Genomic DNA, 25,054 nt, shown 5'->3' on the forward strand with positions numbered 1-25,054 from the left:
ATTAAAAACAGTAGAGGAAGAAAGGAATCTGGGAGTTGTAATACGGGCAGATATGACGTTTTCTGAACAGGGTACACAGGCAGCCAGGAAAGCCCATGGTGTCCTATCGATGATTTATCGAACATTACCTTGTAGAGATATGGAGGTTATAGTTCCACTGTATAAGGCAATTGCAAGATCACATTTGGAATACTGTGTTCAAGTATGGCGACCTCATCTGAAAAAACGACATTGAGCTTCTTGAAAGGATCCAAAGACGGGCAGCTCGCATGGTGAGATCGGCAAAAGAGAGACCATATGAGGAAATACTCCGTATACGTGGGCTACAGAGCTTGGCAACCAGGCGCCTCAGAGGCGGCCTAACTGATGTTTATAAAGCTCTGAGAGGGGTTAGTAGAATGAACGAAGGCAGAATTTTCACTGATTTATAGAGAATTCCATAAATCGTGGGCATAAATTCAAATTACAGGGGAAAAACTTCCTACAGTCTAGTCTAATGTAGGTTTAGACTAGATTGTAGGAAGTTTTATTTTAGCCAGCGAATCGTTGATTGCCGGAGCAGATTGCCTTCACAGGTAGTTGAGGTTTACAATTTGAATAAATTCAGATGTCAACTGAATGTTACCTATGTGAGGAGGGAAGCAATTAATTTGTATTTTCTTATCTACTCGTTTTTTTTTTTTTTTTTTTTTTTCAGCCAGTGCAGCAAAAGCCTGTGGCTTCCTTGAACTCTATGACTTACTATCTGAAAACTGCAGTCTAGTTGTGAACCAAAAAATCGAACTAGTCTTTGGAGGAACTTCATAGCTTGAACAGAAAATCTATAGAAACGTATTAGTCAGTGCAGTATCTAGAATTGAATGGGAGAGTTTCTGCTATCAGTAGACCAGTGAAGAGGCACTATGGGCTAATCTCTGTGCATAAATATTACAATATTTTGTTGGTGAAACCAGAAAAATTTTGTTGTTATTGAAATATTTTGAACTTCAATGTTAAAGCAGCTCGACTGTTCCTAAAGATTGCAGAGAATTTAAGAGTCATGTGTAATGTTTAAGATTCTGTGCAGTCGTTAGGAATTTTAAGCATTATTTGTATGTGTGCAGTGTTATATCTGTTAGACCAGTGGTTTTCAACCGCGGTGCCGCAACAACATTCCAGGAATTCCATGTAATTTAGGTTTAAACTTTTTTTTTTTAAATTTATATATTTATTTCATTATAAAAAGGTGTACGGTATGGAGCACCACCTCATTGCTTCTCCTGTGAAACAACTGTTACTCTCAGCGTTTGGAGAGAATCGAGTGATAAGCCGTCACTTTCAGCATGAATGGCCACCAAGGTCTCCAGACCTGACGTCCTGCGATTTTTGGTTATGGGGCTTACTGAAGTCACGGGTTTGCAGAGATCACCCAACGGCAACGAAGGGCCGACCGGGCTAGCCAGGTGGGTAAAGTGCCTGCCTGGCAACCCAAAGGTCGCGGGTTCGATTCCCGCCTCGGACTTGGATCAAAGTACCTCTCTCTCTCTCTCTCTCGCACATACGTAAAGAAATAATCAATTTAGTATTTTAAATTTTATTGCAACTTACGCTTATACTTATTTTTAATATTTATTTTTAATTTTCTGTTGCTTTTTCAGGTGGGAGAGTACACAGAAGGGAGTGGACTGACAGTAAACAACAGTCGTGTCAGGGGTTATGACGTCCACGGAACAGAAATCAATATGTATGACTTCATCTCCAAGTGCAATGATACAGAAGCCTGTCCAGAAAGTGCCATCTATCGGCCAACTTACGTAATGCAAATGCAGCCCGAGCCGGAATACACCATTGCCTCGTTGATCGCGGCACACAGAGCTGGAGGAAATCTCTTCACGTGTGGCGAAATTGGCGAGGAAGCTGCCTTCCAGAATATGGCTGCGTTCACATTTGCTTTAGAGAAAATAAACTCTAATCGGACGATTCTTCCAGATATTCGCCTTGGAGCAGTGATGTTCGACTACTGTGGTCAAAAGCAACGAGCAGAGGAGATGCTGTATAGCTACTTTGGTCACTCTAGCAACTCATTTATAAAAGATGTGAAAGTCGTCCCTCGGTCTGTTTTCGCAACTTTGACCTTTGGTGAGGATGTTGCACGAGAAGTGTCTCCTGTACTTGAAGCTGCTGGTATCACCCAGATTGCTAGCCCGTCGATGACCTTATCCACGCGAGACGAAATGGCGAAATCAGAAATACTGCACACTGCACCAACTTTTGTAAATCACATCCAAGCCCTTGTTAGTGTTCTTAGCCACTACGATTGGCGATACATTCATCTCGTTCACAGTGACACCGAGTTTGGTCGTTCTGCTCACTGGGAATTCTCCAAAGAAGCAGAGAGGAACGGTTTGTGTGTAGCTGGAACTGTGGTCGTTCAGTCCGTTAACACTCCACTCGAAGTTGCCAGTAAGATGCAAGAAAAGCTTACAGACCTTCAGGCACGAGTTGTATTGGTTTTAGCTGATGATCCAGCTTTAGTTAGGACTATCATGTTGGCAGCAGGCTACAGTTTCTTGCTGGATAAATACGTGTGGGTTACTAGTGAAGATTGGGACGCAGATCGTGAGGTGGCGAACATGCTAACTCAGGCTATCGTAGACGTGATGACAGTCAAAGTAGAGAGCCATATAGTGCCAGAATTCGAAGACTATTTAGCCAAACTTACTCTTGACCGTCACGATCCAATTCCTGACTCGTGGTTTGAGGAATACTGGCAACAGCATTTTCGGTGTCAGTTAAGCAACAGTATTATCAACCGTCCTCTGTTTGCTAATCCTTGCACTGGACAAGAACGTCTGTGGCACGTGAAGCAAGGTAAATATGTATATCACACCGTAACGGCGGTAAGGGCCATTGCGCAAACCCTTCATGACTACTTGACAAAGCAGTGTGTTCATGGATTGGCTGCACCGAATCTTGACTACTGTGGGGTGGAAGCCAGATCCGAGTTGGAACGTAGGCTCAAGAGAACACTTATTGGAGATAAAGCTCTGTGTGAAGATTGCAGACCACTGCCGTCTCTTTTTGGTTTCCAGATCTTCCAATTGAAAAATGACACAGGGGGAGAATTTCGTTTTGATCAGGTGAGTTTGATATGTAAATTTACTTCCAATTTTATTTCTTGTTCATAGAGAAATAGTTAGAGAACATCAAATAATGCAAAAAATATATATGTATGAGTATATGTATGTAAACAAGTATGGAAAATATAAAAGAGTAGCTTTTCTGATGGCAATAATGACGAATATAATACTGTATTCTATTCGTCATATTTCCGTAGTTTTGATTTTTCAAAACAGCTAAAACATCTGTTAGTTTTCAATAGATTTTGATTTGGTTACCATATGTACCATACAGTATTTAAAATAAATTAGTATTCAATAACAACATCCTGATCGATTCTTGCTGTATCACCGGTATACTGTACATACCATAAGGAGATAGGAGTTTTACTACTTGTTAAAAATAATGATATGGTTTGGAGCCATTTTTGTAGTCATTTCATATTTCTCTCTCTTCATATAAACCATTTTTGCGATATGACTAAGGGGATGCCGGCAGGTACGATTAATATGAGGAGAAAAGAAATATGAGTACTTGCGCGCATGTCTTAGTCATATTGCAAGCAAGATGACATCCATAAAAGTTAGCAAGAAGGTTGGACAGTGATGTATAATGAAAAATTTTGGTGAAAGAAGGTCCAAAGTCGACTGATATTCACCGATGACTTGCATACAGTGCAATTTGGAAATGATGCACCGTCGAAAGGCAGATGTAACAGTGGTGTACTGCATTCAACGACAGTTGTGAGATAAAAAGCAATCTCCCCCATTGCACAAACAGCAATCAATCAAATGAATATTATAAAGTTCGAGAAGCTTATTATGGATAACCGCCGCATACCTTTGGACTGTTTCGGGAGGGCAGAAAATTGCCAGCAGAGCCGGCCCGTGCCCTCCAGTCGCTGCGAACCAGTCCTAAAGACCTCTGGCTGCAGGGATGCTAGCACGCCCACATTGACAGGACAAGTTCTGCATATGGAGGAGGGGAAGGGGCACGTTTAAAAAGACTGTTTAAATATGAAATAGGTATGCCATTTATTATTATTCTACGATTAAAACTCCAATTTGAGCCACAGCACATAGTACGGTATTTCGAGGTGAATGCTAAAAACAGTATCCACATTGTAATTGAAGTAACAGCGGTGATAATAAACATATATTAGTTGTAAAACTTTGTCATGCATTTTACTGGTTACCAATGTGATAGGCAGCTGGCACTCAACTAGGTTAACATAATCTTTAGCCGAGCGGGGTGCGCAGTGATTATAATCACCGCCCTCCCCTTACCAGACGGTTCGAATCCCGTCAATGATGCGAGAAACTTTTATGGGCTTTTTTTCACTCTGTGACTGAGTTAGTCAGTCTCAGGAGTGTATAGCAAGGTTTTTCTTCCTCAGAAACTCGGGATTTTCTTCCAACTGAACTGGCAAATCGACCAGAGAACACACCCAATTCATGGACATACCACACACATGGGTGTTAGTTCTGGGGTAGCCATAATATGACAGTTTTTAACATAAACTTATTTTTGCTTAACCTCCTCACCGCCAGAAAAACCATTTGCAACGTTCTGGACTGGAAAAGCCTTAATTATTTTCAGATTAGACGATTTTCTCAAATAACCGAAACTATCCTTTTAAGTACGGTTAAGGTTTCAGCTGGCTATTTTAGGTTCAAAAAAGATAACTGTTGACTTACGTGAAGTATGCCAGCTGACAACTAAATCCACTATTAAGGAAACTAATGACAGATGAATGGTCCATCTTCAACCTTCAAACTCAAACTCAAGCAACTGTCTCTGGCAGCAATAAAAATCAGTATTATTGCACTTTTGCCCGTATTTTTGTTGTTTAATATTTTCAATATTTTAAACTTGATATAAATCAAATTTATCTTCTTTTACTGATTTATAAATTGGAACATACTTCATTCTAGGTCGGTCACTGGAGAGGTGGAAGTCTCACGATATACGGCGGACAGGTGAAATTCTCTCTAGGAGCTCCTCCAGCGTCCATGTGCATAGGAGAATGTGACCAGTGTTCCCACCATTACGATCGCCACGAACAGGAACCTCCTCAGCAGGCGATCTATGCCAACTTCAAGACCGTATGGGGAATCATTGTGACAGCCCTGTCTGTGCTGGGGATAGTGCTGGTTCTAATCTGCGCTCTCTATTTCCTCATGGCATTCCCAGTCACTATAGGCACTACAGTCTTGGGTTATATGATCCTTTTCGGCCTCCTGGTGTTATACGCAGTCAACTTTGCTTTCATTGTGGCTCCTACTGAGGGTACTTGTGGACTAAGACGTTTTGTTCTGGGACTTGCTTATGCCATTATCTTTTCGGGAATGTTGGTGAAAGTCATGAATACGTGGAGGATGATGGGTTACAATGGCAACAAGATGCTCGCCGACGGAACAAGGCTTTCGACTCCTGCTGGACTCCTGGTAATCGCTGTTGGACTGGTTATCATCCAGGTAAGTAGTTATCTCTGTAGCCGCCTGAGTCGCATTACATTTGATATAGTTTAGTAGCATTCACAAAAGCACTCAACTAATATGTCTGCTGCATTCATTCACCGTGAATTATTTTTTCAGCCCATGCAACTCGGCCAGTGAACAAATTTGTACAGACATAACAGATGACAAAGACCATTGGAATTGGCGCACTATGACCAAATAGTCGATAAAATAACTAGCCCAATAACTACGCCCAAAAAATAACTAACCAATATTTACCCACGTGCAGGTCCCAAAAACTGTATGTTATGCTAATAATTAGAAGAAAAAAGTTAGAGGGCTATATGTTAAGCTAATAATATTTGGATACTTTGTTTTACACTGAATGGCCAGTTTATTAAGTACAGTAATACCAATTTTGTGAAATGAAGCGCTGTTTTAGAAAGAGCATCATGAATTAGCACCTTATGATATAACGCATGTAGGCAGTTGCGTTGGGATGCCACATGTGTGCAATGCGAGAATGGGGAAAGAGGAAAGATTCTGTATGAGTATCTCGGAAAATGCAATACCGCTGGCGTTTTCGTATACAACTGTATCTCTGGTGTATCGAGATTGGACCAATAGCATTCAGACAACGACACCTGTGGTCGGAAATAGCTCGTTGATGTGAGAGGCTAAGGGAGACTCACAACACTTGAGTAGGGTAACAGAAAGGCTGCAGTCAACAGTTAAAGAAGGCTGCAGTCAAATAACAAACTAGAAGGATAGTGATAACCAAAGAGGCATTTCAGAGCCCATATTTCATCCAACTTCGTCACGAATGGGAGGAATATCACTGCCAACAACTGAACGGAGTTCCATTCTTGTCAGCAAATACTTTGTGTTTAACTGACCGGAGTTCCATTCTTGTCAGCAAATACTTTGTGTTTAACTGACCGGAGTAAAACCAGGAACACCAACATTGCACAGTGGAGGAGTAGAAAATTATTTCCTGTTTTCATGCTGATCGGAGGTCAGAATATGTCAAAAACAACACGCGTCCTTAGTGGCGGTGCTAACGGCGTGGGGAGTATTTCTTGGTTTACGTTGGACCGCTTGATACCAGTGGAGCAACATTTGGATGACACGTGTTATCTCGAAATCGTTTCCGACCAGATGCATCCCTTCATTGTTGCAGTTTATTCATCTGAGAATGAGTGCCTCCAGCAGGATGATGCGCCATGTCACAAGGCCAGAACTGCACAGAAATGGTTCCAGAAACAGGAGAGTGGATTCAGCCTGCTGCGGTGGCCTCTCCGGTCACTAGAATCCAGTTGAGCACTTGTGGGATGGGATGAGGTGAAACATACGCTTCAGAGTAGAGATCGGTAACCATCCAATAAGCAACAACTGTGTAAAATAGTTGAGTTAGTTTACCAGCTTCCTTCTGGCGCTCTTCCCACACTTCTTTGAGTCCATGCTAATGACGAATCAAGACTGTTCTGAGGGCTAGAATGGGAACCTACTCGCTACGAGGTAAATGTACTTAATGAGCGGCCACTGGATGACGAACACAGTTTTATCTTATACACTTTCGTCCAACCAAAAGATAATTAAATTCTTTTCTTCCGCAAGAAAATCCATAAAGGCGACTTTATATTTTCTTCTCTACTCTTCCTCTTCTTGAGGATGTCAACATAAATTTTTAACCACGGGTTTGTGAATCTCTCAACAGAAAGCAAGCTCCCACTCTGAACGTAGGAAACTTCATGTAACGACAAACACTTGAACAATCCATATTATAGATCCGTCCGAACTGTAACTACTCATTTCTGTCTCTGTGGAAATGGGAACCAGTAATTTTGTTAAGTAATCATTAACAAACAGGAACGGTTTGAATAAATTTCGACGACTCGGAAGGATATTATTGACAAATACGACGAATTAGAACAGCCGAGTACGAGGGCACTCAGTACATTCCATGTCCTGTCCACATTTAATCAAAACCTGTTTTTCCTTAATTAGTTCTCCTCAAAGGAGGTATCAGAAATACTAAACAATTGCAATATCTCACATTTCAGATATGTTGTCATTTCATAATGCATGAAGTATGGCAACTTGCTAATTTATTTATTGCTAGCATACTAGTGATTTGAAGTTCAGTTACAATTTTAGAGAGATCTTAAGGAGCGGGCGAAGAGATTCCTTCCCCCTGAAAGCTCCTAGGGTGCTTCCTAGATAGACTTTTGTGCTACCTAATGAATTATAGTAAGAACTTTATTCTTATTTATAGTCACTCGCTCTTCCTTTACACTGACGAATGTTTGTTCTTGTATTAAAAAAAATGGAGATAACTGTAAACTTGAACAGCGTATAATATACTTTACATTATTAAATCAAGGATTTGTGATAATTAACTTTTCAAAAATGACCACATACTGACAATCGATCCATTACATAAAGTAGCCAGGGGTGTAAAGGGCATCCAGGAATAGCTGGAAATGTTATAAAAGTGCTGTTATTTTTGTAGTCTAGTAGTTTTGTTTTGTCCATGGCATCCATCTTTCTTTTCCAAGTAGCAGACAACAATGATATTGATTTAGCGAATACTAATAGCTGATATGCCCAATTAAGCGCATATTAGCATAGGTGCATAAAGCAAAAATGGCGTATCCAAATCTAAGTAATAAACAAATAGCACCTAACTTATTGATGGCCCAAAGCAAGTTCCATCATAAACTAGGCGCGTCTTTTTTTTATCTCCATTAATTTGGAATAATACAAATAAATAACTAACAACGCAATTCCTTCTTATTTCAGATAATTCTGTCTGCAGCATGGCTCATCTTGATGCCACCAAAAACAGGAATATACGAAAATGTATGGAGATGCGCTCCACCAACAACTTTCGAAGAAGGCCTGGTGATATCTCTGGTGTATGTGATGCTACTCCTTGCCATTACCACCCTATTTGGGCTGCTCACATGGAAATGTGAAGACAACAATCGCGAACCACGATGGATCCTTTCCTGTTGCATTTTCGTCGGCCTGGTATGGCTAGCGTGGACTGTACTCTCCACTCAACTTCCTCCATATTACCGGGACATTACCATCGTAGGCGCCAATCTAATTAGTGCCACCATCGTCATGCTCTGCCTCTACCTCAGAAAAGTGTATTTATACAGCAAGCTCACAAGACAGGCAAGGGACAGAGAGGTCAAAGCTCGACTTCAGCCAATGAAATATCCTCATAATCTGTATGGTACTGTTGCTAGGCCTGGCATGCTGTCAGCGATGTCACCAGTTTTGTATGGTAAGTTATTTTTTATACAGTAAAACTGGCACTGCTCAGGTATAACAATGTCAGTTTTTGTTATTGAGAATTATTATATATATTTCATCTCTTTATTACAACCAACATTTATCTTTGCTTCCTCGACTTCCAAGCAGTTTACACCACGTAGGTGTAACCTGCCATGCTTGTCTGTTAACGCTCACCGTATTTCACTTTCAACACATTTTCAAGGCTTTTTAGACTTCTGCGATTGGCTTTATTCTTTGCTTCATAACAATCAACCGACAAGGTAACAGGAAGCTATGTGAATTGGGGTCATCACAGGGGCGTTACCCTTATCCTCTATGAGAAGGAATTCCTATAAACTAGTAGTACAACATTCCATCAACTGTCCGAACTTAAGATCGCCCTAAATTTTTTTTTTTTTTTTTTTTTTTTCGGTTATACTGCCCTATCCTAGAAGTAATACAGAATGCTAATGGAATAATTGAAAACGCAGTAATTTATTTTGGCTTAGGAGAAAATCTTTGTCCCCATCCGCATCCCGTGAACATTTCTGAAATAGAAAACTTCACTATAGAAATGATAATACGTACTCACTGTCGGAATTTCCTTTACACAATAAGTAGACAGTTCCAAAAAGGGGTCGAAACTGAAAATTTTATGAAAGGAAACGCTCGTTAAAAAAATATCTTATTTTTAATACTGTAATCAAATAGTTGTATATTAAATTACGATGCGTGTGATGAACTATAACGGCATTGCAAAATGATCTGTTCCATTCTGAGACCTGGCCCAGGCATTCCCAATATCGGATTGTGACTACTTTACGAGTAAAAGCAGCTAAAGTCTTGAGGTCAGTATATTGTACCTGTAAACTGGGTGTATTTCGTGATTAGACTGAATGTTTGAGAAAAGAAACACGATTTTCCCAGAAACCACGCATCACATTCCCCTATGCGAAGTAATTCTCAACTTTGGTAAGTGTTCGGAACTGAGCCCACGCCTTTTTCACATAGCATTAATATTTGGAAAGACATCTGTTAAAATGCAGTAGAAAAAGTGCTCATTGAAGCATGACACTTATTCAGTGGATTAGAGTCTAATACATTATATTTGAAGGTAAATGAAAAAATGGGTAGAAAATGTCGCAAAAAATAAAAAATAGTGGCTTATTTTTATAGTAATTCCAAGAATGGTTAAATTCATAGTATCATTTATATTTATAGTATACTATAATGACGAGTAAAGAGTTGAAAGGCTAGAAAAAACTATATAAATATGAATTTCCTGTCAGCAAAAATGTTTAAGGCAGTTTTTGTAAAAGCGTCTGAGTACTGAACCTCTGTGAAGTATAGGGGAGGGAATAATTAATTTAATTGTTCTTTTTTTTTTAACAAGGTCGAGAATTTTAGAGAGAATCTAATAGACACCATCCCAGATTTCTGGGTGGGCCGAAAAATGATTGGATTGACTGTTTGAGAAAAGAAACACGATTTTCCCAGAAGCCACGCATCCCACGGTAGAACGTTCCCAAGGTAGAACGTTAGAAAATGCAAAGTATTGCATCAGGGTAGCAGTAATCCGAGAGTAAAATACCACTTGAATAGCGCCAACGTAATACAGTCGATAATAGAAATTACTTGTAACTATACAATCTGATCTGAAGTTCTCTAAACAGTTTTATTCAGACTGCTAGAACAATTCATTTGGTTCTATCATTGATATATAAGAAATTTTCCGGTAGACAAAGAGGTGATTACTCCATTATAAAGTATTGGTTAAGCCACCTTTTAATATTGCATACATTCCCAAAAACTCCATTTTTGAAAAGATGTGGACACGTTGAAAAGAGTACAAAAAACAGCGACAAAACTTGTTAAAGGCACAAAGATTTATTCTTATCAAAATACAGTATACCTATAAATGAATGTTTGGAAACCAGATATCGACGGGAGCAGGGAGAATCTGATCGAGGTGATTAAGGCAGCATCGTAACTAGAAAAAGTGGGCCCCAAAGTTCAGTGTGGGCCCCCTGAAAATATTTGTTTTGTTAAAAATTAACACTACAACGGTAAACGCATATTTAAAATCTTTATCAATAGAATATAAAAACAAAAATAATATTAAATTCTGTAAATATAAAAATGAAAAATAAATTCTGAAAATTAAATGAAATATTATATTGACTTACGTAATTTAAAATGGTTTTCGTCTAGATTTGGCATTGGCAAAATCATTAATTAATTTAAAAGCGTCCATTCTTTCAGCTTCTTGCGCTTCTATGCTAAGCAGTGCTAGCGCTGATAGACTTTGTTGTCCCACGGTGTTTCTCAAATAATTCTTAATTAATTTTAATATGGAGAAAGAGCGTTCCGCGGTTGATACAATAGCCGGAATTGTCAAAAATAATATCAATAAGTAAGTAAGGAAGTAAATATCAATAACTTACGAAAAACTAGCACTCATATCGTAGTATTTTACTAGACTATTTGACTTTGGCCGCAGTCACAAATCCTTAAAAATTGCCCTGGAAGCAGCAGCTATGCTAACACCATTTCACCTCTATTCACTACAGTTTCGCTTGTGCTGTGCAGCTACCTAACAACAAACATGCTTCGTGTGAAAAAAATTATTGTTCGTGGAATAGTAAATTTTATCATAAACATAACTATTAAAACTTACATTTTTCCTCAATTAATTTTTTTTTCTTCGGGCAAGAAGACAGTAGGCCCCCTTTCGGTCGTGGGTCCCAATGCACTGCATTGGCATGGTTACGCCAATGGGTTAAGGCTTCAAATGAGTTGAATAAACAAAACGCAAGGGGACATCAATTTAAATTGAGAGGAAGGGATAATTCTAGAAATAGATATCCGAAAAAAGGTTTTAAGTCAAAGAGTGACTGACTGTTGGAATACCCCCCCCCCCACCTTTGTGAAGGTTGGAAGTTTGTCTAAATTTGAAGAAGTGGCCAAATACTTGAAATAAAATATGAAAAAATATAGTGAAGTGACATTGTTACGCTCAGGTTTGGCTGATGCTACATAAGCTTGCTTCTTTTGTGTCATTTTGGCAAAATGTACTAAATTCGAGAAGTGTTCTGTGATAGGGTAGATCTATACAAGATTAGTAGTTGCACAGAAGAAAAATAATGCCAGGAGAAAAATTAGACTTCTGAATGCTGAAGAAGTATCGATATAGATGTGATTGGTTTATACCGAAATAGGGTACAGAATAAGGTTATTCTGAGTAGAGAAAAGTCTATTTTTTTCTAGAGATCAAGTAATTACTGAAAGCTGAAAAACTAATACAACCAAAGTTAAATGGAAAAAAGTAGATCAAAAAAGAGATCGTTAATATTTCAGCTAATGCTGAAATATCAAAAGATAAAGCTCCATTTACCATCAATCGCAGTGAGCAACCACAGGGGAAGCTGGCCACCCTACTGCAAAATAAAGCATGAGATGAAAAATACTAAGAACTACCGTATTCGATTTTAAATATCGAAGTGATAAAATATGCATTTCTCCAGTTTTTTCAGAGTTTATCCACAGATAACGTAAACTACGAAATCCATTGCATACTCACAGTATTTAAATATTTAATAGCAGTCATTACGTAATTAAAAAGCATCAGGGTGGTATATACAGATTTTTCAATCCTGTCTAAAGTAACAGATTTCTTCTTAATTTCAAAAAGAACTCGAGTGTCGTCATATAACATTGTCTTGCTACGCTGATTGAACAAGGAAATATAATGAAATGTAAAGCTTAATACATAAAATGTCTACATAAACAAGTGGTATAAAATTTAGCATTTTATTTTATATTTTTCTGTTCAGTAAGCGTAAAAAGGCAAGTAGTATTATAGGATTTTTGCATTACTTTTGAAAATTCAGAAAATTTACTTTTCTCCATTACTTTAGGTGAAGACAGTAGAAACTGACCGTCAAAATATACCTCCCATTTTTTTTTTTTCTGTTTTTTTTTGTTTTGTTTTGTTTTGCAACAGGCTGAATAACCACACTTTTTTATGCTTCAGGCAAAGGTCAGTGGAACAGAAGTGTGAAAAGAACTAATTTCTTAAACAACCAATGCTATTCAAATAATAATAGCTACAAACGCAACATAAATGCTATTCCTCATGTTTATAGGAAAACTTAATGTTAACAGAGTGGACATGAATAAAGTTTCCCAGGTACTTTCCGTAATCGTAATCTTGATTGCTGATGAACTTAATCTATCTACATATAAGAATATTTTGGAATTTCACGTGCACACTTTTTGCTTTCCGCAAGGCGGGGCTAACTGTTATTGCGTCATACTACATCAAAGTGATTGACAGGCCTGTCTCAAAGACGCTTTTATATATAGACAATGCAATAAGAAAGATAGATACATTAACTTTCACGAACTCTTTTAATACAATCTTTAAATTTTATAAAAGAATATTTAGAAAAATAGCTTTAATTTTTACAGATACGAAAATGTGCAATTTTAGCCGCAACAAATAAATTAAAAACTTTTATCAGAAATTAAGATTCCAGTAGAATTGAAAATAGTTTATTCGTCAGACCAAATTATGCCAGATAGTTATAATACTGAAGAATACAACTCTTTAACACCCGAAACACTTTATTCTCTTGAGCCTTCAGGTTTACCTCCGCATAAATTACTATTAAAGGTAAACGCAATTGTTATAGTTTTAAGAAACTTAGATATAAAAAATGGAATTTGCAATGGTACAAGACTACGTAAGGAAGAAATGTTTGGTTTGTGAACACGTCACAGGTGACAGAGCGGGATCGTAAAGCATATATCCCACGGATTCATACGTATTCAAACGAAGGGGAATATAATTTCATTTTTCAGTTTGTGAAATTGGCTTTTAGCAGGACAATAAACAAAACTCAAGGTCAAACATTATCTAAGGTTAGTGTTGACTTAACATCACCATGTTTTGCGCTGGACAATACTTTGCATTAAGTAGAGTGAAGGCAGCTAAAAATCTCTTTGTATTAACGGAAAACGAATAAAAAAAATTGGACAAGAAATGTTGTTTATAATCAAATATATATATATAATCTTTATTGTATACAAACGTGGTATATACAATAGACCCTTCACAGCAGCAATGCCAGGGGTTTTACATAAATGATGGTTTTGTTATTAATTTATTTTTAGATAATAAAATAATAAATACATCTTTTGATTATTAGAAAGGGTGTGGGGGGTTCTCCCCACTAAAAAAACATATAAAAACGTATAATTCAGGTCCGTGTGACACAAGTCAGAGGGGAGCGAAGCGACCTTCTGACTTGTTATCTAAAAGAATGAGTTCATCAACAGAAAAACGAAGTGATAAAATATGAAGATGGTATTCTCACTTCAAAACATGAATCAAACTTATTTCTCCTTTTGAATCTGGAGTAGCTTCACTGAGAACAATTTCGAATCTCCTGGAGAAGGTGAATAGGACAAAAGAAGTACAACAGATATGGAGATCTAAGTTTGGATTATTTCTTCTTATATTTTTATATTTAAATCAGGAGAACGAAAAGTGTCTGATAACTTATCAGTATGTCGTTTATCACATTTTTCATTTTAGGCTCTCAAGCCTCACTCAATGGTAAAAAGATATTCGGTGGTCCACCATCAAGACTTGAGTTGATCAACTGTCCAACAGATGACGCCAGGAGCGACAGCTCAGGATCAGTGCAAGTCCAGGCCGCGGATCTTTATCCCCTAGACATGTACGACGGAGGAAGTCAGTTTCAGCCAATGACTTCATTATATGGAAGTAATCACACACTAGTGCTGGACGACAGCTTAACCTTCACAAGGTAGATGTAAAATTTTATTCAAAAAAGGAACGAATGGATGTTAGAATATACTCGTATTAACATAGTTACTAAGAGTACTAACATTGAGCTTACATTTAAGTCCAACTTAAAATTAACATGTTCTTAATAAGACTCCGTAATATTATGGCAGTTTGCCACTCGTTTAGAGAGAGAGAGAGATACGGGGTAAAATCCCGTTAGAGATGAGAGGTCTCTTTAATCGGGCTGTAGTTAGTCGATCTCGGGCGGAGGAAGTGGGATTTTTCAACTGGCATGATGCAAATCAGCCTGTAAACACACGCTTGCATAGACGCACTATGATCAAAATAGTTGATATGCAGTCAACCAACCAACGATCAATCGTGAACTGAAAACAGTCCCGAAATTCCTCTGTACCATAATTTTATTTATATCTCTCGTTGTAAAGGAATAAGTGGCGGAGCAAAGGATCATATCTTGTCCACCAAGTAGATGCTCTTGAAGTAAGCCCACCTCACAAAATTGGGAACGGTATTCTGTTCTTAATTTTGGTTTATACTTCCAAAAAAATTTACTTAAACCATAGAGGCCAGAAGCGTTGTAAGAGGGAATTTGGAATATAGTATATGCTGCTTTTCAGAGTGCAATAGCAACCGAAAATGCGTTCTAGGCTTAAGAAACCGAGCTTAGCAATCCTCTGTGTAAACAGGCAAACCGCCAAAACATGCGGACTGTTAAGTGCTTATATTTTGTGGTCGGTTTCCCTGTTTTGTTGGGTCTCTGGGGAAGGGAAGGAAACCAGGAAAGCTGGCACGAACCTTAGAAGAAAGGAGGCCCTTCTTCAAAAGCAGAAGTGATTATTCTATTATCGTATTTACGATAATAAAATCAAATGAAGTAGGTAAATCGTATTTACCTACTTCATTTGATATATGATACATTAAAACCTTATTATAATACTGTATATGTTAATTAACAAAAGTTTTAAAACTATCGAAGCCCCAGTCCCATGCTGCTGCATTCACCAAGAAAGAATTAATGAATTCAGCACTGCATTCTCTGTATAAAATGCTCCGCTGATTCATTGCCGGCCAAAGCATACATAGGAGTGGCAAATACAGTATCTAAATACACTCTTACAAAATGTACTAGAAAACTAAGAGAGAGAGAGAGTGCAGCAAATTATAGTAGCGGAGATGAACTAAAGTTAGGAGCTGCATAAGACAGCAGCTTCCTTGTACAGTCAGTTTTAATATAGCCTAGCGTTTCCTTTGGTCTGTAGTGCAGCACATAGTCCTCTTACAACGCTTCTGGCCTCTATGGATGAACCCCTCATATGTTTTTCCAACTTACCTCCCGTGATTTATTTGTACTCGGATCACAGCTCTGAACAAACTAATCCATAAATGTCATATTACTCTTCCAAAACTAGTCACAGTGAACTTTGTGACAGAGAGTATTATCCTGTTGAAAAGAGTGCTCTGCGACATTAAATTTCACCAGTGTTAGAGGAATGGCGTTAATGAGGGTTTCAAAGTAACTTCTACCAGGTGCCACTGCAAAAACCGTCGGTATAAAACGGTACTAAAAAAGGGACGTTTAAACCGTCAGATACTGCCACTATCGCGCTTCACAAGTGAGACAGCAGTGTTGTCTCAGTTGTGAAGACATTCTTCAGTTTATCACACCCATATTCTTCACCGCTGAAGGTTGGTCATCCCTCTGTGCGGTGTAGACACCAAACACCTCTACCAACACTTACGTTGATTCAAACCTGGATGTTCACTTCCCGTATATTATGCTAAAATAGCTGGTGGATTTTTTCCTCGCACTTGGAGCATATAATAAGTTATTAAGCCCAACCAGCGTGAAGGTAAAGAATTTGGTTGTCGTAGAACGGCCGAATTTTTCCGAAATTCAACGCATTACACTCACCAACGGGAGCTGAATATCAGTTTCATCAGCGTTTAAATAACTAAGTAGCAGCTATCATTACTAGAAGAATTTTTACGACAAACCACGGGGACGAGTCTACCGAGAGATTATTTGTGCTCTTATTATATTTATTTTTGCGTGAAAGCAACTAAGGCTGTATGGCGTCAGTGTATTGTGCCTCTAAACAGGAACGTCGAGAGCTACTACAGTACAGCTTTGGAACAAACAGCCTCAACAGACGAGCCTGCCTTTTCCTACGGAGGTGGGGGAAGGAGAACCGATTCCAATTTCGGATCCTCTTCGCAATGTTTGGGTAGGGACAGCTGAGTAGATACCTGGGTTTTTGTGTGTGTGTGTGTTTTTTCAAGAAATTGAAATATTTATAAAATAAATAAATACGTAAAAAAAAAAAAAAAAATATATATATATATATATTATAATTTTGGCAATGTTTTATTTTAAGGGACCCGTTAATATTAGAAATTTAAAATCCATGATGTAAACTAATTTGAACAGAAGAGAGGAAAATATTCTGATTACACCTACCAAACGACAGCAAAGTGTGCTCAGTGAGTCGATTAAAAAAAAAAAAAAAAAAAAAAACAGAAATTTTAATGGGCTCTATATATGTTTGACGACGTTTACTTTTCTGAAGTCGAATCCAATCACATTTTAAAAAATTTTAGGGGACGAGACAAATGTAGTCTAAATTTCAAAAAGAATCGTCTTTTTATTGTATCTGTTTCTATCCATCGAAGCGAACAAAGTTGCAACAGGCAACTTTTAGCAGCGTATTTTAATATATAGATTACGTTGCTGTTGTTTTTTTTTTTATCTGATTAGTTTGGGAACTACTCATAATTACAAGAGTCAACACATTCTGAAACCATTTTATAGTATATAAACAAGTTCAAGGCCACTACTTAGTGAATGCTATACAACCCGGCCCCGGACTGAAAAGAGCCCCAAATTCAAAGAGAGAGGTCTTCCTCAATACAGGCAGGAAGAACTCCTCCTTATTGTCCTTTTCTCCAATTTTTGAGCCCGGGTACCCTGAACTCTAGGGCCAGTCTTTTACAAGTTATTGGGTCCAAAGATATACATGTACAGCACTGTAAAACTAAGCAGAATCTAGAAAAACTGTATGATACATGACAGGTTTCTCTTTACAATGTGAAAATGAAAGGTTCAACTGAGCATTAAATATTATTATTAATTTCATTAAATTAAATTTCATTTAATCTAATTCATTAAAAACTTTAAAATATATATAGTATAGTAAGAATACCATAAAGCTTTTATAACAATAGAAATATTAAAAATATGGAAAAATATTATTTAAATTACGTTTGTTTTTTGACAGGTAATGAAGACGGTGAAATTGCAGCCTCTACTTAAGGCAAAAACAACGAACACATATCCTTCTACTTAAATGTTCCCACAAAGGAGAAACTGCTAAAAGCAATAGGCGCCAGCGTCCACGAGAAAAATCAAATTACTTTGATGGTGGCAGAGAGGATTAAAAAAAAAAAAAAAAATGGATTACGGAAAAGAATGGGGAAAAAAATGGACTGAGTTGACTATGACTATGGTCTTCCACTGTGATTTGGTTCCTGTGTGATTTACCCGTTATTTTCAAGGAACCCTGTTATGACCAACTACTTGTTGAGCTCTCAGATTGTTTTCTTTTATAAATATATATATATATATATATAATATATACATACAAGTAGTACAAGGCCCTACTATTTTATCATGTAAAATATACTTGTGTAGTAAGGTTTTATACAAAACAACAGAGGTCTTTTTAGACCCAATTTTAGGTTGTCCCAGGTAATGCTGCATGTCTTTTTTGTACAGATATTTCCGCGTTTTTCTATGTAACACACACACACACACACACACACACACACACACACACACACACACACACACACACACACACACACACACACACACACACACGTGTATTGTTTGTACATCAGTGTTTTACAAAATTGTCAAATGTCGTATCTGTGAAAATGTGTATATTTTATGTGATATTTAAAGGAGCATGGGAGGAAATTATATACAACCGGCGACTCATTTTTTTCAACATGAAGTTGCATTAGGCCTACAAATTGAATACGTGGTTGCGTAAAGCCTAAAAGCTATATATGCTACCGTACAAAATTACAAAAACTAGAAATGATACTTTCTTAACTCATTTGCCACAACTAAAACTAAAAACGTTCGATAGCAAAATGCGCAGTAAACCCGCTATATTTCTAAACTAAACAAGGTTGATTGGATAAGAAAACATAGGTCATATATAACTGTACTTACCAATATCATGTAAATAATAGAGATAACCCTTACGCATATTTGTAAAATAAGAAACTACTTATAAAAACACTAAAAAGCAACAGAAGCCGTTCGATTTCTTTCAGTTTAGTTTAGTAAGTAAACCTTAGTTATTTCAGGATAATCTTAAAAAAACTACAGTATTTAATTTAGCGTGAGATATTTTCACATCTTATCGTCTGCCACAAAATCTTCTTCAATGGAATCTAAATAAAATCTGCTGCGACTAGCGACACACGACGTTACATAAATAACCTATTTCCGGAATCATTTATTTATTTATTTTTGTGAGTAAAAATTCGAAAAAAAAAATAAGGGTATATACAATAGAGTAACAAAATAATAATAATAATTAATGGTAGTAGCAGAAGAAACTTTTCTCTCTCTCTTGAATATTGAATCATCGAGAATGCTAATGAATCCACATTTTGAGTTATTTTTCATTTTGTGGGTATTTTCTTCACAGTGAAGTTCTTTTTTCTTAAACGGAAAAAAAAATTCCCCTGATAATTACGCTATTATTTTATTATTCAGCATTAAGCAAATAATTTCAGAATTATCTAACAAACGTCAGTTTAGGGATAACTAATGTTTTGCTACGATTTTGATTGGATAGCAGGCAAATTAAATAATTTAAAACTTAATTTCTTAATGCAATTATATATTTTTTATGATATATATTTTTTCCAATAGATATTTAATATATTTAATTTAATGAAAAATGTAACTTCAAAATAACTGATACTAAGTTAAAGCTAGTTAAAAATTTCTGCAATGAAATTGTCCTTTATCTTTCATCTTTTTTTTTACTGCTTAGTTATATATACTTGATTTTCAAAGAATTAAGTCGTTGAAATAGAAAAGCAAAAGTTTTCGAATTTTCACTTTCCATATGTCACCTATTAATTTAATGTACCGGACGCAGCAAGTACTTAAGCTCAAGTTACCTACTCATGGAACATACATTACTCCAGATTTACGTGCATTATTACATATTTACAAAATCCAAATTCTTTGTATATATTATCAGGTCATAATTAGTTTAATTTTCATTGAAGAAGTTGATTTAATTTTCAACAAATCTGTCATCATCTTCTGCTTTCTTTAAGTATTTAATGATAATCCTTATTCCAGCAAACAAGGAAAAACATCCAACATGACTGTTTTAATCTTTGTTCGTAACGTCATTAATACCTGTTATCGTTGTTGGATGGATGTATATGGATGATGGAGGAAGTGGTGGATTGTATAAAGTTGTTGATACTGAAATAAAACTTTTCTACGAAGACTGGCTATAGTTATTTTTATAATGATAATATTTTATTTCTCATTCTTTGCAATCTTGAAATTCTAAATGAATAAAATTTCATATTTCATTCATGCTATTTTAATAAAAACACAAAGGATAAAAATTGGGTTAAAAATTAATTGATTAAGTGATAGCTGAGAGAAAAATAATATGACAGTTGTACGCATATGAGTGCGCAAAGCAGCAGCACAGGATACAAAAGTTTATACAAATGAGGTAGAAATATAAATCTATTGAAAAGTGCGAAGATGGAGGCGTAAATTACACAAAATAGTAGTAGTAGTAGTAGTAGTGGCACATGATGCAAGAAAGCAAGTGCAGGAGCTTATGCAGCTTCAGCCAAAAAAAAAAAAAAAAAAATCACACCATTCCCTCCAAATGCCTGTCCAGTTCCTCCTTAAATTTATTTAACCTGTCAACTTCCACAACGACAGATGGAAGTTTTTTTCCAGCAATTAACCACCCGCTGGCTAAAGGCAAATTTCCGCACATCTATTCTACATCTGTCCTTTCTTAATTTGAACTTATGTCCCCGTAGGTTCGTAATCTGAACAAGTGGAAGGATTCCATCAGAATTCAGCGTACTCAACCCATTCAAGGCCTTATAGACCTCAATCAGATCACCGCGCAGGTGCCTAGTCTCCAGCCACTGCAATTTGCAGAACTTAAGCCTCTCTTGGTAAGAGAATCCCTTCAATCCCCTCACCAATCGTGTTGCTCTTCTCTGTACACGCTCAAGCAAATCTACATCCTTCCTAAAATGAGGCCTTCAGACCTGTACGCAGTACTCAAGGCGTGGCCTGACCATTGCCTTATACAGAGGGACAATCACCTCCTTTTCCCTGCTAGCAAAATTACCTATATATCATTGACAAAACCCCATGATCTGCCCTAGCAGCCTGTCTGCATTGCTCAGAAAACTTCATATCTGACTGCACAATTACTCCCAGGTCTTTTTCATTTTCTACCACCTTAAGTGTAGTACCACACAGTTGGTACGTTTCTCTGGGGTTACTTCTACCCATATGCAGTACTTTGCATTTGTCAAGGTTGAACTTCAGTTGCCACTTCTTAGCCCATCTGCCCAAATTATCTAGATCCTGTTGCAGTAGCACACTGCCATTACTGTCATTAACAACCCTGCCAACCTTTGTGTCATCTGCAAACTTCGACATTAAGCCTGATATACCTTCATCAACATCATTGATAAATACACAAAACAACAGTGGACCCAACACCGAACCCTGTGGGACTCCACTAATAACATTACTCCACGAAGAGCAGCACCCATTGATTACCACCCTCTGTCTTCTCCCACTTAACCATCCTTTTATCCATTGTAGCAACTTACCCTTAATACCATTCTGCTCCAATTTGTACAGTAGTCTTCCATGCGCAACAGTGTCAAAAGCTTTCCTGAAATCCAAGTATATGATATCAAAATTATTTTTTGCATCCAGTTCCTTTGTGACCACATCATAATAACCAATCAAATTTGTCAGACAAGCCTTTCCCTTAACAAACCCATGCTGTGTTTGAATTATTGCTGCAGTCTTGTCTAGATGATCCTGCAATGCAACTTTAACCAGTGACTCCATTATTTTACCCGGAACAGAAGTTAAACTAACTGGTCTGTAATTACTCGTGTCACCCTTCGATCCACCTTTGTGAATTGGGGACACATTTGCACATCTCCAGTCCGTGGGAACCTCCCCTGAGTCCAAGGATGCTCTCATAATTATGGCTAAGGGTTTGCTTAGTTGCTTTGCCGCCTCCTTTAAAATAACTGGATAGATCCCATCCACCCCAGGTGCCTTTCTTATGTTTAACTTCAACAATTTCTCCTCCACTTTGCTCTCAGTTATTACAAAATCATTAAGCACACTGCTACAATTTGATAACCTTCTTCCATTTTCAAACCGTAATAATTCCTCACGTGTGAATGTAGATGCAAAATACTCATTCAGTTTGTTTGCTATCTGAGCAGGATCATCAACAGTCGAACCATCGATGTCAAGTGGACCAATCATATTCATCCCCTTCCTTTTAGAGTTTATATAAGTAAAGAAATCCTTGCTGTTTTTCTTAGCATCTTTTGCAAAAGATTTCTCGTAATCCGCCTTCGCCTGCCGAACCTCCTTTGTGACCTGATTACAGACTAGCTTATATCTGCCACAGGCTTCTGCGTCACCTGATAATTTATATGCATCCCATGCATTTTTCTTCTCTGTCACGAGTCTCATTAGTTCATTTGATAACCATTTAGGCCTAAACCTTGAACAATATTTCTTAATCGGTATATAAAGCCTAGTAGCTTCCACGATTAATTCCTTGAATGCTTCCCACTTAGAATTTACTGTTTGTAACATCGTCAGTTGATCCCACTGTACAGAATTTAAAAACTGTCTAAGACCACTGTACTCCCCTTTACGGAAGCAAAAACCCTTTCCTTTACCCCCGACTTTAGTTATCTCTTTGAGTAAATCCCACTTCAGCACACTGTGATCACTGCCACCTAGTGGTTCCTTTATCTGCAAATTCTTAATACACGAATGATCACTGCTGATAACCAGATCAAGAGTGTTACTTTCTCTGGTTGCCTCTCGAACATGCTGCTGCAGAAAACAATCATCCAATAAATCCACAAAAGTCTGACTAGTGTGTGAGTGACCAACCCACAAGTTCCAGTCAATATCTGGGAAGTTAAAATCCCCCATTATAAGACATTCTGATTTACTGGCCCACTCTATTTCTCTGTATAATTGTTCATTGTACTCATTCAAGTCATTAGGCCTATAACACACTCCTACTCTTATTTTTCCTTTCGCAGTGCTTATCTCACACCAAACTGACTCAACAGAAATATTGAAGGCGAGAGAAAGAATGTGAATATCCTATATGATATAATGAATTAAATAAAATTACAGGCTGGATTGGAGAGAAGGGAACTGTAAAGCAAAAATGATTAGTTTAATATATGAAGTAATAGCAAGTATCAGACAAGGGTGGAATAATTTGATTATAAGTCCAAAAAAGGGGGAGAACATTACAAAATTAAAATCTTATACTAGCTAAAATTAAATATTGATATATAATCAGATATTTCATCAGGGGTCTACACCTTATCATGTATCAAAAACTGCGTTTCTATACTTATCCATATCTGTGGAAGAAAAGGAAATTTAAAAATAAGTGAGAGCAAATAGGAGGGCAAAGCAGCAGAATTTCCACAAAAATATGGACATGGTAATCCCAATGCAGTGTGTATGTTGTAAAACATAATAAATTGAAGTAAAATAAGAAGTAAAATAAAATTAAAATAAGCGCTTACAGTGTAACTTAGATGCAATAATAGGTGGCTATAAGTGAGAATTAGAAAATGGCGCGATTTTGTATAAGAATGTAAAATTAGGAGATGATGCAAGCAAATGGTATAAAGCAAGGGAATGAAGTGAGTAAAGGGAGTAGATGAAAGTGTAGATAAAAAAGGCAAAGATAGGTAAAGGACAAATGGAACGTTCGTATCGCCCTCGTATTACACTAATAGCTTTACGAACGAGAAAAAAGAAGTAGAAAGATAAAAAAGCTGAGAAAAGAATATTAAATGATACTCGGGCGAGCTGGGATCGTAAAGTCCCATCCTTTTAAAAAGGGCCCTGATTAAGAGAGAGTTAGTAGAAAGACTAATACCAGATGCTTTCGATGTAAGAATTTTGTAAAATGCCGAAAAAATAATGAGAGCCGAAAATATATAAACCGAAAAATTACGAAGTCAATACTTCCAAATAGAGAGTACAAAATAAATACCTGGAATTTCCAAGTAATGCGTAATAAATAGTTAAGGTAGGAAGAAACAGCGGAAAAATATCCAGTTGAGATATAAAACTGTAGTTGTATTGATCCGTATAACTAGCGTCAAAGCGGTAGCACATTAGAAAGAATGCTTGGAACTCGCAATAATTTTATCTGATATATATTTTTGTTTTGTAACTGTACAGTTCCAACCAGATGATTTTTTAAATCAAATTGGGCCTAATTTTGTGTGTTTTTATTTCCCCATGTCTTAATTTCCTCTTTCTATTAGTTCTGGCACCTCGTGTTCTCTGCAATTCTATCTGTATGCATTTTCCATCACATTTAATTTAAACTTATATATATAATAAAAGATTGTATAATAATAATATTATTATTATTAGCTATATGGTGAAAGGAAGCCTGAGGCTTATGCTGCACCAGCCAAAAAAAAAAATTCCCGAGTTACCCTAAGAGAGAGAGAGAGAGAGAGAGAGAGAGAGAGAAGGGAATCACCAAGAAAGAGAAGAATGATGATTTCCAGCTCAGGACCCTGGGTGTGCCAAGCCCATACTCACCAGATGTGAGCCCCTGGGATAAAATATATATACGTATTATACAACCAATGGTGTATTCGGGCCGGAACGCAATTCTTACCAAAGTCGAACCAAACTTTAGAACCAGCTATAGCTTTCTTAGTCACAGTAAAGCAAACTGCTGTTGGCTGTGACTTAGGCTTGAGACCGAATATTTGTGAATGATTTATTAGAAAGTCTATTATAAATACAACTTTTTAGCCAAACTTTTGTTATAAACTGGTTCAACTAGAATTGAGTCTGTTTATAAAAAAAGTAGTTTACAGAGAAGTTTTGGGGAACGTTTCATGTGTTAATCCTTTGCCGTTCATGAAAAGCCGTTATGGCTGGTGATATTGATACACTTATTTTTTTTTTTTACAAGAAAGCATAATATATTTTTAAAAAAAGATATGTTGTCGCTATAATATAAACTCTGTGAAA

At 37.0% G+C, this 25,054-nt stretch overlaps 1 protein-coding gene across 1 annotated transcript in view; it reads left to right on the forward strand.

The window, feature by feature from the left end:
- The window catches only part of LOC150088714 (uncharacterized), a 203,574-nt gene extending 185,456 nt beyond the window's left edge, over window positions 1–18,118 (forward strand). The window contains exons 12-16 of the mRNA XM_090369625.1: window positions 1,638–3,119; window positions 5,034–5,576; window positions 8,361–8,853; window positions 14,443–14,677; window positions 17,955–18,118. Coding sequence (XP_090225751.1) covers window positions 1,638–3,119; window positions 5,034–5,576; window positions 8,361–8,853; window positions 14,443–14,677; window positions 17,955–17,958 — 2,757 coding nt within the window. The 3' untranslated portion in view covers window positions 17,959–18,118. The remainder of the gene's footprint in view (window positions 1–1,637; window positions 3,120–5,033; window positions 5,577–8,360; window positions 8,854–14,442; window positions 14,678–17,954) is intronic.
- Window positions 18,119–25,054: the final 6,936 nt, after the last annotated feature.

Source organism: Mastigoproctus giganteus, chromosome 3, assembly GCF_048544385.1.
Source record: "Mastigoproctus giganteus isolate SK-2022 chromosome 3, ASM4854438v1, whole genome shotgun sequence".
Classification (NCBI taxonomy): domain Eukaryota; kingdom Metazoa; phylum Arthropoda; class Arachnida; order Uropygi; family Thelyphonidae; genus Mastigoproctus; species Mastigoproctus giganteus.